Source organism: Mus pahari, chromosome 3 (assembly GCF_900095145.1).
Source record: "Mus pahari chromosome 3, PAHARI_EIJ_v1.1, whole genome shotgun sequence".
Lineage (NCBI taxonomy): Eukaryota > Metazoa > Chordata > Mammalia > Rodentia > Muridae > Mus > Mus pahari.
The window spans coordinates 103,652,453-103,667,859 of NC_034592.1; the positions used below are offsets into that span (position 1 = coordinate 103,652,453).

Consider the following 15,407-nt stretch of genomic DNA (forward strand, 5'->3'; position numbering starts at 1 on the left):
AGCAGGATGCACTCAGTTATCATCTCACCAAGTGCATATATGAATGAATCCCTGCCTAGCAGAGTATTGGATACAAAGCAGGATGCACTCAGTTATCATCTCACCAAGTGCATATATGAATGAATCCCTGCCTAGCAGAGTATTGGATACAAAGCAGGATACACTCAGTAAAGGGTTACAACATCTGTTAGCTGGTTTTCTGAACACAAAGAGGTAAAGACAGGTAGGGTGATGGGTTTGGAGAAGGGTCACCTCCAGAAAAAAGAAAGAAATGAACAAAAACTGAGCTTTAAACTGCAAGAATACATGTGATCTTATTCAGAGTCAGGAAGGGGGCAGGATCAAGTTTAAGGGGACAGGAGCCTTTCCCCCCAGAAAAAGACATACCTGAGAGCCGCAAGAAGCCATGGGAATTAAAGGTGAGGGCACAGCAGTCTGTGGGTCCTGTGCATCTTCACTGTAGTTTCTTCCTGGCCTGCCGTCTTCTTCCCCTTGTGGGTTCAGTGGGACAAGCATGCTGGTTCCCAGGCCATGGTGGCCTTCTGAGGTGTGGGTCATCCCAGCCACGTCTGCTTCATCGGAGTGTGGAATAGACTGCATAGAGCTGGAGCTGATTCTTATCCTCAGGGAATTCCAGGAGAGGTTTGGGAGAAAGGAAAGGTGCCAGCAGGTTCCTCCAGGAGAAATGTCAGATAAATTATTAAGGAAGGAGGGAAAGAGGTCACAGCTTCGCTAAGGGAGCGCCGGAAACTTTTCGAGCAACCTGGTCGGCACGAATAAAAGAAAGGTTCCGTAGTGTGCAGAAGGTCAGCACGCAGCAAGGACTGCGCCGCCGCCGCCGCCCCCCCCCCCCCCCCCCATGTAGCGCTAGGCGAGGGGAGACCGGCTTTGCAGAGCTGAGATTTCAGCTTGGGGCTGTCTCCAGCTCTGCATTGCAAGAGCTATTTTTAAGCGTGAAACTCAATATAACCTAGAGAAGGGAGGGGGGAATGGCGAAATGCCTGAGGCTAGCAGGATCTAAAGGAGACTCGCATTCTCGTCCTGTAAAGCCATTGCTCAATTGTTGCTCCTCACCCCGCATCTCTGTTTTGAGCTATGAAAACAAATACCCACCTCTAGGCTCTCAGCTGATGGTGGAGACTGGTCATTAACCCTGCCTCTCATTTCGTCTGGCTTGATAAATGATATGATGAAGTTGAAAGAGAATGCACCATGGCATTATGTTTAAAATCACAAAAACAAAAGCAAGCCAGGTCCTCTAGAAGAGCAGCATGTGCTCCTAACCGCGGAAGCTGAGCTGCCTCTCCAGCGCCATCTTGCAGTGCGCTAACACAACACGTTCGCTTAGATTTTTCTCTTTTTCCTTTCCCCCCAATTTTTTTTTATATATTTTACATCCCAGTCACAGTCCCACTACCTCCTCACCTCCCAGTCCCGCCCTTACAAATCCCTTCCCCTATTATCCTCTCCCCTTCTCCTCAGAGGTGTGTGTGTGGGGGGGAGACACACCCCCTTCTTGGGTACCAACTACTCTGGGACATTTAGTTCCAGCAAGACTAAGCACCTCCTCTCCCACTGAGCCGCAACCACGAAGTCCAGGTATGGGAAGGGGATCCAATGGCAGACAACAGAGTCAGAGACCGCACCCACTCCAATTGTTAGGGGACCCACATGAAGACCAAGCTGCACATTTGCTACGAATGTGTAGGGTAACTAGGTCCAGCCCTTGCGTGCTCTTTGGATAATGGTTCAGTCTTTGAGCTCCCATAGGTCCGGTTAGTTGATTCTGTGGGTCTTCTTGTGGTGTCCTTGCTTCTCTGGCTTGCTCAATTCTAGCCCCCACTTTTCCACAGGACTCCCCTGATGTTTGGCTGTGGGTCTCTATTTCCCTCAGCTGCTGGATGAGGCCTCTCAGGAGACAGTTATGCTAGGCTCCTATCTGCAAACAGAACAGAGCATCATTAACAGTGTCAGGGGTTGGCTCTCTCATATGGCATGGGTTTCAAGTTGGGCAGCCATTGGTTGGCCGTTCTCAGTCTCTGCTCCATCTTCATCTCTGCATTTTATAGGAAGGACAAATTTTGGGCTGAAGGTTTTGTGGGTGGGTTGATGTCTCCCTCCCTCCACTGGATGCTCTACTTGGCTCCTGGAAGTGGACACTTCAGCCTCTATACCCCCTGCTGGTAGGTAGGGATCTCTGCTAAGGCTACCCCCATAGACTCCCTGTAGCCTCCTCCCAACCCAGGTTTCCAGCTAGTCCCAGAGATGCCCCTCCCCAATTTCTGTTCTCACTCCCAGCCCCCTCCCTCCCCCTTCACACCTGATCATCACCATCCCTGTTCCTTTTCTCACCTCCTCTCCCACCCAGTTCCCCACTCCATCCACCACTGATGACTATTTTGTTTCCCTGAGTGAGATTCTCACATCCTCCCTTGGGTCCTCCTTATTACCCAGTTTCTTTGGGTCTGTGGATTGTAGCAGGTCATCTTGCACTTTATGGCTACTGTCCACTTATAAGTAAGTACACACCATACACCTCTTTCTGGGTCTTGGATACCTCACTCAGGGTGATATTCTCAAGTTTGATCCATTTCCACAGCAGGCACTACTTTCTCAGCCATCTCCCCAGCCCCAGAAGTAAAGATTTCTTTTGGTTAATATTTCAGGGGCTTCATGAAGACAAAAGGAAGCCTATGCATCTCCATGCTGAGTTCTCTGTCCCAGGGAACCAACCTTCTGTCCCTCAATACTCTGCCCTCTGATCCCCCCACCCCCTGCACTCAAGTAAGACCTTGAATGATGGTGAGAACATGGGCCCAGGCAGCTGAGCAGTTAGAGTCTGGCCATGGTCTGATCTGGTGTCAGTGTGTGTGTGTGTGTGTGTGTGTGTGTGTGATGGTACAGGTGTGTAGAAGGCAGCTCACTGTAATGGAAGGCTAGAGGTGTCCTTCCCTGCCTCATAGGATGCTTCTGTGATTTAACTCTTAAATAGCCTCTACAGGCTCATGTTTTGGTCACTTGTTCCCAGTTGGTGGCATTATTTTGGGGAGCCATGGAACCTTAGAGAGGTGGGGTCTCGCTGACAGAAGTCATAGCAGCTATAGGCCTTTGAAGGTGATAACCCAACCCCTGGCTCTGGCCCTACTACTCTCTACTTCCTGGACTGACACATGTAAGGAGCCTTCATCAGGAACTTCATGATGCCTTCCCATCATGCTTTGCCTGCTCTGATGGACTGAACCCTCTGAAACCATGAGCAAAAACAAATCTTGTCTCCATGCAATTGTTCCATACTATGTGAGGTATGGTAGTTCCCATGGTGCCACATAGTACCCTTTCTCTCCTCTCCTCTCCTCTCCTCTCCTCTCCTCTTCTTTCTCTCTCTCTCTGAAATTTGCATTCATTTATTAACTTTTGTGCAGGGAGACACACAGGACACTTAAGAAGTTCAATTCTCTCCTTCCACCAGGTAGGTTCTGGAGATAGAATTCAAGGCTTGGGGGCAAGCACATTTATTCACTGAGCCTTCTTGCCAGCCCGCTTTCCTCCTCTTCTTCCTTCTGCTCTCCAAGACCCTCTCCTTGCTTGGGTCTTAGCTCCCGGTTGTGCTCCATGCTCTGGAGCTTTGCCTCAGCAGAGACTGCACTGAGGGTACAAGTGGGGACAATTTGGGACTTAGAACAGAAGAGGGGACTACTGTGCATCATGTCCTCTGGGCAGAGGCGAGGAGCCCAGTTGAGCCTTCATGCTTCCGAAAGTGAACCCTTTAAGAATGCTTTTCCTGAGCTGGTGAGATGGCTTAGCAGTTAAGAGCACCAGCTGATCTTCCAAAGGTCCTGAGTTCAAATCCCAGCAACCACATGGTGGCTCACAACCATCTGTAACAAAAATCTGATGCCCTCTTCTGAAGTGTCTGAAGACAGCTACAGTGTACACACATATAATAAATAAATAAATAAATCTTTAAAAAAAAATCTTAAAAGGTGTGGTAAAATACAACCAACTTTCAAAAAAAAAAAAAAAAAAAGAATGCTTTTCCTCCAACGGACCAGAGCCCAGTCCCCATCCGTTCCCTACTTGGGTAGAATGAGCAGACCCCATGTTTACCATAGTGATGCCATTGGATTCTTGGTGATGCTGGCCCCTGATGAGGTCAGTCCGCACCATCCTGAATAGCATGTGTGCTCTGAACTCAAATATACAGACAGCGAAATATTTATAATGACTCCTCCTCAGCCAGAGCTCTGGATCTATGGTGCTTTGTCACTGATGTGTCCTCTGTCCCTGAAGGGGACTGGCACAGGGCAAAGGAGCCCACCCACAGGTGGTCAGAGAAGCAAAGAGGGAAAGAGGAACTAGGCAGTGAGTGACAGAAGCAGCTAAAGGTGACATGTTACAGGGTGACCCTGATGCCTTATGAGGTGATGGGCTACAGAATGATGCTTACAGGGTGACACATTAAGGGGTAATGCCTTACGGTTAAGAGTGTTACGTTAAAGGGTGACATGGTACAAGATGACAGATTATGGGGTAACACCTTATGGGGTGACACGGTACAATATGACACATTACCGAGGGTGGTTGGGAAGGTTTTGTGGGGGGCCAGGTAGCTTTGAACTGGTTGCTTTGGTTTCTCCCTTTCTTACAACCTTGAAGACATGAACTTCATACTATTAAACACTTTTATAAGAAGCATACTAATTTAGTAACTTTTTCTCTTTAGCCTATTTTATGGAAACTACATGAGATTGGTAAAAAGAAAGGGTGTGGCCCTCAGGTGGATGAAGGAAAGCTGTATACTTTTCCAATTGTTTAAGGCAGGAAAGTATTTTTAAATTTATATAATTCTAAATAAAAGAAAAGAGAGGGATTTTTCAGAGCAAATGTAACTAAACCAATTTAATTTCTCATTGATTTTTAACAGAATAATAGTTTTCTGTTTCCATTTTTCCACTTATTTTTATTAGGATCAAGTCTTTCTTGAATACCATTTTAAAAAAAAACTGTGTGTGTGCATATGTACCATGCACCCACAACTATATTTATAGAAGTCAGAGGTCAATGTTGTGCCTTCTATTGCTTTCCACATCATCATCATCATCATTATTATTATTATTATTATTATTATTATTATTTTAGATATTTAATTGGTATGTTATGCTTCTGCGTGGGCCACGGCATACATCTAGAAGTTGAAGACAACTCTTCGGGAGTCTGGCTCCTGCTTTCCTGAGGCAGGGTCTCTTTCTGGTTCTGCCCCTGCCTGGCTTTGCAAGCTCCCAGCCTCTTCTCCTATTTTGGCTTCCAATTTCCCCCCCAGGGAATCTGAGGTTGCACACGCCCAGAATCACACCCAAATGCTGACATGCACGTTCTGGAGACAGGCCTCGGGTTGTCGGGCTTGACCACAAGCACTTTTACCCCCAAGGCCTCACCTTAACTTCTGAGTCCTAAGGTCTCCTGGTCTCTACACCCTCCCCCACCCCCAAGTGTTCAGAGTACGCCATCATGTCTAGCTTTTAGGTAGGTGCTGGGTCTCTTAACTCAGGTCTTCATGTTCTCATAGTAGGCACTTTATCCACTAACTCATCTCCACAGCCTCACATACCCTAAAAATTTACCCATGATAACTTTATAGTTTTATTCTCTCTCTCTCTGTCTCCCTCTCCCCCTCTCCCTCTCCTTTTTTCATGGCGTAATTAAAAAGGCAGGATTTTCTGTTAGATTAAAAATAATCAGCTGGCAGTCGTGGTATATGCTTTTAATTCCAGCACTCAGGAGGCACGTGTGCTCACATGCACAAGCCTACATATAGACACAATAAGACAAAATAAATATTAGAAAATAATCATTTAGGGTGTGGGGGACGTTACTGGGGAGAAAGGCAGATTCTGTCTGCGGGAACAGGCTTCAGAAAGAAGAGCCTTAGTTAGAAAGCTCTTTAGAGTGAGCATTCTGGCTTACTCCTGTTATCTCAATACTCGGGAGGCTGAGGCAGAAGGATCGTGGAGAGTTTGCAATCATTTTGAGCTACAGAGTTTCTGTCACAAAACAAACAAAAGAATGCCCCTAACCAAGAAACAGAGGACAACCCCATAGAGAAATTAGTTGCCGATGCACAGTATTACACCATTCCCAAACAATTGTTCCGATGCCGCTTGTGTTAATGACGGTGTGATAAAATAACTGAAACCATCATGCTAAGGAGGAGGAAGGGCTCCTTTGGGATACAGCTTCAGAGGCTTCCTGGTTCCTCTTCATGGTCTTGGGGCCTGTGCTAGCACAGTACATCATGAAAGAAAACAAGTACTGGAAAAGGCAGTGCATCTCAGTGGTCGGGAGGCAGAGTGAGGTACACAGAAGCCAGTATCTCCTTCAAGAACCACCTGCAAAGGCCTAACTTCTTCCACTGGGCTCTACCCACTATGGGCACCATCAGCTCCCAAGAGTGTGGTGGCCTTTAGCACAAGGGCCTTGGGGAACACTCACCATCCAACTATGGCCAGGCATAGTGGTACACTCCTATGATCCCAACATTTGGGAATCTGAGGCAGGAGGATTAGGATGTCAATGTCAACATAGCAGACTAGACTACATAGCAGACCCTATTTCAAAAAACAAAAACAAAAAACAAAAAATAAACAAACAGCCGGGCAGTGGTGGTACAAACCTGTAATCCCAGCACTTGGGAGGCAGAGGCAGGTGGATTTCCGAGTTGGAGGCCAGCCTGGTCTACAGAGTGAGTTCCAGGACAGCCAGGGCTACACAGAGAAACCCTGTCTCGAAAAACAAAAACAACCAAGAAAACAAAAAACAAACAAACGAAAACCAACCAAACAACCAACCAACCAACCAAACAAACAAACACAAACTTCAAGGAAATCCATACTATCAGAACGCTTAAGCATTTCTGGACTTATCTCGTGGCCCACTGAATTACTTAGCTGCAAAGGTAGTGGTATCTATAGATTTTGGAGGCCGAGGGCTCACTATACAAGTGTTTCTTCCAGGGGTAGATGTTCCATTTTAAAACTCACAGGTATGAAAAGATCTCCACAATAGTATTGTAGTTGTTAAAAATGAGCTACTGATATAGTGTCATCCAAGAAGACTCTCTTCTCTGGAGTCTTTGTAAGCAGCAAGACTGTTGCTTACAGTCCGAGAAAGTACACTTGGTGAGTTACTGGGGGAAAACAAAGTATTTCCAGGCATCTCCCAGAAGGAGCTGAGACTCTTTGAAACCGGTTTGGTTTGAAAAGGGCTGAAAGTAGCTCCCCAGGGGACAGTAGGTACTGCTGTGATGCTGGGTACACACAAGCCCTGCCCAGTGCTCCAGTTGCAAGGAACAAAACTCCCTTCACTTTGTCCCTGAAAAGAGGGTGGAGCTGTGTAAAGGGGCAGACCGCCTACAGTCCTCACCCAGGCAAATACATTCATTTAGTGCTCTTTCCAGGTCTATGCAAACTCTAGGGTGATGTCAGGACAGACAGAAAGCCTATCAGGACAGACCCTGTGCTTCCTGTGGGTAGGGGTCCTTAATTCCACGGGGAATGTTGATCTTCCATCTAGCCATCCAGGAGATGGTGGGTGTGTGGGGACGAGGGCATCATAGATACTCAAACCTTTCTAAGCCTTATTTTCTCCTTCTTTTTATTTGAAAAATGATGTCTTTTGCCTGCACATATGCTTGTGCAGCACATACGATCTGGTGCCCACGGAAGACAGAAGAGAGTGCTGGAGCCCCTGAAACTGGAGTGACAGACCATTGTGAGCCTCTGTGGGGGCTTGGGTACCGAGCCATCTCTCCAGCCCCAACATTAGTTTCCTGACTGCCCTTTTTGTGAAATGGTAATAATGCAGAGAGCAAGCTTAGAGAAACAGGAAGCAAACGCCTAGGCAATGTAGGGCACGATCTATGCCGGTTCCTTTGCTGTTCAACCTCATTGCCAAAAGCCCAGCCAGATACCATAGCTGATTCTACTGACAGCATATATGTTACAGCTCATAAAATGAGACCCTTATAGTGTCATTTGTTGTGCTGCGATATGGTGTCACTGCTATGTCTCACAGAAGGAGAATGTAGCACTTGTTAAAACCTATATCCTCAATTCCATGTGGAAAGTCAGGACACTCTCGGCCCGAGATAGAATTTCTCTCATTCCAGGTAAAGAATACTGAGGGGAAGAGAAACCCAGGTGACAGTGGCTGAAACTCTCTTATATAGAGGCCTTTTAAATCAGGCACTGCAGGACACAGCTGTGATTTTGGCGTCCCCTCCCTCTAAGGACATGATGAAGCCTGTGAAGCCCTCCTGGCCTCATTCTCCAAGAAGACGTACGGAAATCATGGTTCCAACATGGCTCCCCAGATCTCCCTGCTGTGAGCATAGTGGGCAACCCCAGGGTAACTGCCCAGAAGTGGGTCATCAGTGTCACACAGGAAGGGTAGGTGACAGCAGGGGCCATATTTTATCTGCATTTCAACAATGACATCATGTGGTCCAGAGAGCAAAACCAGACTAAGAATTAGCTACAAGTTGTGGCTGAGAGCTGTCCAGTTGCCCCTTTAATGGTCATGCTGTTAAACCAGGCAAACATCCTGGGTAGGGGTCGGGTGTTAGAGTTATCACCATGGGTAGAATCCAGGAAAGAAATGATCTTTCCAAGTTAAACTGGTTGGAGACTCAGAGTGAAGGAATTTGAGAATTTACTAGAATATCATCTCAGTTTGAACTTCATGAAAGGAAATGATCCCACAGTGGTACCTGGGGGAGGCTGACTATCACCAAGGTCACACTGTGGAGATGTCTTGATGGAGGAGAGCAGCCACTTTTTCCTGATCGCCTTCCCATCAGAAGACAGCACTTTTCTTTTTCTTTTTCTTTTCTTTTTTTTTTTTTTTTTTTTTTTTTTTTTTTTTTTTTTGGTTTTTCGAGACAGGGTTTCTCTGTGTAGCCCTGGCTGTCCTGGAACTCACTTAACTCACTTTGTAGACCAGGCTGTCCTCGAACTCAGAAATCCACCTGCCTCTGCCTCCCAAGTGCTGGGATTAAAGGCGTGTGCCACCACGCCTGGCAAGACAGCACTTTTCATCGTATGGTCAATGACAGCCAGTGGCCCCACTGACTTCATAAATTAGTCAAGATTAATCTCCACTAATTGTAGGTACCAAGAGACAAACCGTGGGAGCTTAAACACAAGCAGCAATATCTAGCTTCACCTAGTTGGGAAAGCTACATGTTGACCCAACAGAACAGAATGAAACAGAGATTTAGTGTTGAGGAAGGCCAGAACCTGGGATGAGAGCAACAGGACTCTGTTCTGTTTACATCTGCAATTCCAGCATCAAAGAGACATTCATTAACAGGCTGTGATCACTTCCCTTGAGCAAGGTGTCTGCCCTGGGCCAATCCCAGTGCCAAGGAGATGACATACTGAGATAGGCTAGTCCTGATCACACCCTTGCCACCCAAGGCCACAGGGCAGAAGTTGTCAAGAGAGGATTATGGGAAGGGACACTTCCATGGGAGATACAAATGCTACACTATTTCAGCTCATGCTTGCGGGTCAATGCTCCCAGATTCTTGCAATATACCCTTTCCTCCAGTCTTGAGAATTGAATGTAGGTCCTCCAAAATAGCTAGTTACATATTCTTTAGTAAACTCATTTCTCTCGTTATTTTACTTGTGTATAGGTCTGTACACAGGAGTGCAGGTGCTCACAGAGGCCATTAGACCCTCTAGAACTGGAATTTAAGGTGGTTGTAAGGTACTCTATATGGGTGCTGGGGACCAAACTCAAATCTTCCATGTTAGAGATGGGTCTGGGATCACAAGAAAATGACAATATAATCCAAAGTATTTTTGGCAAGTCAGGAAATACTACCTCTACAGATCAAGCAAGCATCTGTAGCTAGAATCCCACTGGGCTTTTATCCCTAATACAAAGGGGTCCCGAGCCTCACTTTGAGTGGTCAGAGCTGGCCTCTCAGTCTTATGCAGCTGGCTAATTCAAAGCAGGGTAAGCCAAGTCCTCTGAGGGAGGACAGGATGTAGCCCGGACGCTTACTCTCTTATCATAGAAGAGAGCTGAGACTTTTGCCTGGTGGTTCCTTTACAAATCTCTTTAAAGATGGAACTTCCTTTGTCTCATTTAGTCCTCTGCTAGAATGGACAACATACTTCATTTACATTTCTCACATGTTGCAAGAATAGACAACTCATGCTCTTAACCACTGACCCATCTCTGCAGCCCCTCAGTGAGCTCTTAGGCAAAGCTTACCACAGAGAAGTGTGTAGATTCTAGGTGTGCGGCCAGACGAATGCTGATGTTTGCCATGGCTTGGGTGTTGGTTTCCCACAGTTGAAACATTGGTACTTAATGCTCAAAGTCATAGGTAGATGGTATTAAGGGTAATGGGAATTTAAGAGGTGATTGGGTAATGAGTTCTGTCCTCATGAATAGATTAACCTACCCATAGATTAGTGAGTTAATGAGTTATCTCCAGAGTGAGTCTGTTATTGAGTGTTCCCGCCCGCAGAAACACTCCGGTCTGGGTTCATACTGAAGGGCGGGAATATCCTAAAAGGCTGTGAAAGGAAAATGGAAGCCCTGACAATTTTACACTGATTAAGGCTCGATTTTTAATAACCGGACTCTGCTTAAGTACATGGAAAGATTTCCAGCCCGCCCTTGAGTCTCTTTTGAAGTTGGCAGCGGAGGTGAACCAATCGTAGGCGGAGTTGAGTGCCTGGTAGGCAGTCCAAGCGATCGTAGGCGGGTCCAAGGACGCTGCGTTCTGGGAGATCTGGGGAGGTCCTCTCGGTAGCAATTCTCTGGTGGCCCTATGCGCCTGTGAGGGGCTGGTGTTTTGAGGGAGAGTGATTAGTGGAGGTGGGAGACCCCAACATGTTATAAAAACTAACTTGGCTACTTTGGTTCCCTCTCACCATGCCATACCACCTTATTACAACACAATCATCACGAGCCAAGAAGGCCCTTACCAAATTCAATCCCTTAACCTTGGCTTTTCCAGCCCCCAGAAGTATAAGAAATAAATTTCTTCCCTTTAAATTACTTGATTGTGGATATTAAGTTCAAGCAACAGAAAACAGACCAAGCTAAACAGGCTTGTATAACCAGCACACTGACCAAAACAGAATACTTACCCCAAACCAGAAACAGCCCTGGGCTCCCTTCGATCCAGGCTCCTCTGGGCCCCACAGGCACAACATGCTGAGTTCCTCTATCAGGGTGACTTTAACACTTTGAGAAGTTAACATTAAATGTAGTTTGTCAGTATTCTTGTAAGCCTGGTTGTTCATGCAGTCCATCCACATTCTGAGTGAGAGATACAGAGTTTATTTCCATAGCTACTTAGTATCTCTTTGCACAGCTACCCTAACTCTGTTTATGTTACAGTCGATGGACTTCCCAGCTGAGGAGAGCCCGATTCCAAGCACCATTTGGGTGATGTGCGGCTTCATCTAAGTATTTTATGACTTTGAATTAAGTCCTCCTTTGAATATGTATGTAAATACTAGTTACAAACTAATATATAAGACTGCTCCATGAGTCTAAAGACACACTGTAGGACAGGGGAGATGGCTCAGTGATTTAAGAGTACTTGTTCTTGCACAGTACCCAAGTTCAGTTTCCAGTGCCCACATGGTGTCTTGCAACAATCTGTAACTCTGGTCCCAGGCACTGGAAAACTTTTCTGACTCCCTCAGTCACTAGGCATGCATATGGTGCACAGACATATATGCAGGTGAAATACTGTTACACATAAAATAAAATAAAATATTAAAGGGGCATATTAAATAGGAAGGCTCAGAGAGTGGTAGATATGTTCTGTTCTCTTGAAGCCCACTGGTACCAAGGGTCTGTCAGGCAAATTCTCTAAAGTCACTTTGAAAGGACAACATAAACCTCATTTGTCTCCATGTAAGGACCAGGCCTGATTTAAAAAAAAAAAAAAAAAAAAAGCCATAAGGTACCAGCTCCAGCAACAGACCGCAAGTCCCAGAAACTAGGCCAAAGAACAGCCTAGGGACAACCACGAAATTAGGGAAATGTGTTATCCATCTGTGCTGGGCAGCCCTATCTCATCCTGTGGTTAAATGTTCATGACATAGGAATACAGACCACTCACCTCACCATCTGTAACCTCCAAGCACCCACCAATGAGATTTCAGATTACCTAATCCTTCTAGAGAGTTCCCCTGGTTCCCTATAAGCGCTGAGCACCTTTGTCTGGGTCTCCGTTTTGGAGGGTGGTTGACCCCGCGTGCTGGATGTTTTTGCAGAATAAATGTTCCTTGTTTTTGCATACTCTCTGAATCTATACTATCTGGGGTCCTCCTTCAGCAATTTTCCGACCTTTACAATTTCACAACATAGCACATTTCACAACATGTTATAGGCCAGCTGAACTGCGATTTTCATTGCTAGCTGGATTGAAAGTGCCCAGGTGTTGCTAACATTCCTTCCCAGGGGGAGACATAGCCAACACCTACTTCTCCTAAAACTAAAACTCCAAGGGCAAACCAAGGCATGGTTCTGTCAAGATTTGCTCGGGGGAATGTGGAAGTTCTGGATAACTGGGACAGTTGACGCAGAAGAGAGACACTGCAGGGTGGGTTTACAAGTGAGCCTCTCAAGGTCTGAACTTCGAACAGCCAACCAAAAGGATGTTTACTGTTACACAAAAGTTGTTTCGGGGGTAAAACAAGTTTCTCATCCCAAATCCCCGAATCCAATCTATCTCCTGAAGGAAAATATCACAACCCGGCAACTCTAGTCCTTGTGTGTGTGTGGCTTGCAACACTCAATAATGCAAGACATTCCAGGTGTGCCAGGACTGTCTCGTGACCAAAGTCATGCAAAAGGCATAAAGCACCTTCAGAAAAAACAACTCTATAGATAATAAAACAAACAAACAAAAAGAAAAAAATCATTATTTTCAACAATAATTTCCTCGAGGTCAAAGTACTTTTAGAAAACAACCATTTCATTCTAATATTTGCCATAGATTATAATGATTCCACTAGATTTCCTGCTACAGGGGAACCAATAGTTTGTTGGGCTTCCTTACAGAGCACAGGTGAGGGGTTATTTACATGGGTGTGAGGCTCTCCCCTCAAAAAGCAGCACCTGGAGAGCTGTACCCAGCAGGGCTGGGGGCTTCCTCTGAGACACACACACACACACATACACACACACACACACACACACACACACACACACACACACACACACACACACACGGTGCTTTCTGCCCTCACTCATGTACTCCAGCTGCTCCGGGAAGCCTTGTGCAAGTAAGCCTCGTGCTATTACAGAGAACACAGGGATACTCAGGAGAGGCTCTTGGGGCTCCTCCCTCCATGAGGGGGTTTAAACAGTCATAAGGCTCAGCTGTGATAAGCCTTTTGCAAGGGAGACAGCTGATGGTGAGTACTTGGCTCTGAGGCCAGTTACACACAATTCCAGGATATAATCTATACCTGAAAAAATAAGTCTTTATTTAAAAAAAAATTATGTATTTATGTATTTATTTATTTACAGAGTTATTTATGTAGCTCTACCTAACCTGGAGCTCACTGTGTAGACCAGGCTGGCCTCAAACTCAGAGACCAGTTTGCCTCTGCCTCTCTAATGCTGGGATTAATTTAGGCGCTACCACACCTGACTATTATGTTCATGTTATGTGTATGAGTGTCCTACCTGCCTGTATTATGTGTGCCTGGTTCCTGTGGAGGCCAGAAAAAGGAGGCCGCCAAATCCCTAAAACTGGGGTAAAATTGTGAGCTGCCTTGTGAGTGCTAGCAATTGAACCCAGGTCCTCTGGAGGATCACCCAGTGGTCTTAACTGCTGGCGTCACTCCAGCCGCTGAAGGGATTGTCATTCATGTGCACAAAGTATCCCGTTTCCATAAAGCTGTACTAAAGCACTATACAAGTACTTACTTAGAATGTTAAAATAACTATTGAGTTGAGGGTTTTTTGTTTTTTTGTTTTTGTTTTGTTTTGTTTTTTCAGAAAAAGAATGGCAACCTCCATTTATCAAGCACCTGTTGAGAGAAAGGAATTGTGCCAGATTTTCAGTCTGCAGAAATGGCTCAGCAGTTAAGAGCACTGACTAGTTCTCAAGGGGACCTGGATTTGATTCCCAGAGCATCCACATGGTGGTTCACAACCATCTTTAACTCCAGTTCCAGTGGGATCTGATGCCCTCTTCTGGCCTTCTCTGGCATTACACACACACACACACACACACACACACACACACACGGAACACAGATACACATGCAAGCAAAATACCCATACACATTTTTTAAAAGTCCATAATCATCTCAGGGTACACTCCAGGATCTTCTCTCCAACCTCAGGGTCTCACCTGCTCTCTTCTACAGGCTGTACCTCTCTCTAGTAATCCTCATTCTTGGGGTTCATACTCATATGGCAGCCCCTTCCCCATGAAGGCTAGATTCAGTGGTGGGCTTTCATCTTCCCCTGAGTTCTTCTGGGAGGTGAATACCTGTAGATCCTCTCCCCCTGCCCATCCCACAGGGGCCCATGTTCTCTTTCCGACTGGTATACAGTTAATACATCTGAACGCCAGCAGCCATGTGTGGTTTTTCTTCATCTTTATCTAGGTAGCAGCAGGTCACCCAGTCCTCTCTCTGTCCGTTGGCTCTTGCCTCAATGCTCACTGCTGGGTATTAGGTAGGATGGCCAACTTGTCTCCACGTTCAGGACCTTCTCCAGACAAATTCTCTAAAATGCACATAGACTCTTTCGTATTAACAACCCATTCCGTGCTGAGCAAGCTCACTCTCCCTTAACCTCGAGCAAATCGGGACCGGGTTGCACCACAGACCCAGCTGTCCTAGATCTATGAGATAATGAGAAATGCTTGAGTCCTGACTCGTGGAAGATTGGCCAATCCAGTGATTGCCAGTGTTCATATCTGTGAGTTAGGATTACCGGGAACTTGTCATAACTGTGGAAATGGGTTTTGGTAGCACATGGGATGACCACATATGAACTGGCAGGCAGCCTAGATTGAGATCCTGGTTCCTCCCTGATGGCCCTGGGGCCTGGAACCACCTGTCACCTCTGAGAAGAATGCTTACCTTCCTAGGCTGTTGTGAAAATCAAATGAGAAAATGAAAACGTGTAGCATGTCATGGCCATGCTCAGAAGACGGCAGCCGCCGGGCGTGGGGGCGCACGCCTTTGAACCCAGCACTTGGGAGGCAGAGGCAGGCGGATTTCTGAGTTCGAGACCAGCCTGGTCTACAGAGTGAGCTCCAGGACAGCCAGGGCTACACAGAGAAACCCTGTCTCAAAAAAACAAACAAAAAACAAAAACAAAAACAAAAAAAGAACACAGCAGCCATC

The 15,407-nt window shown here is 46.1% G+C and overlaps 1 protein-coding gene across 2 annotated transcripts in view; it reads right to left on the reverse strand.

The window, feature by feature from the left end:
- Pla2g4e (phospholipase A2 group IVE) overlaps nucleotides 1-781 on the reverse strand; it is a 64,821-nt gene extending 64,040 nt beyond the window's left edge. For both annotated transcript variants that reach the window (XM_029536544.1, XM_021194928.2), the window contains exon 1: nucleotides 388-781. In XM_029536544.1, coding sequence (XP_029392404.1) covers nucleotides 388-600 — 213 coding nt within the window. In that variant the 5' untranslated portion in view covers nucleotides 601-781. The remainder of the gene's footprint in view (nucleotides 1-387) is intronic.
- Between the last annotated feature and the right edge of the window lie 14,626 nt (nucleotides 782-15,407).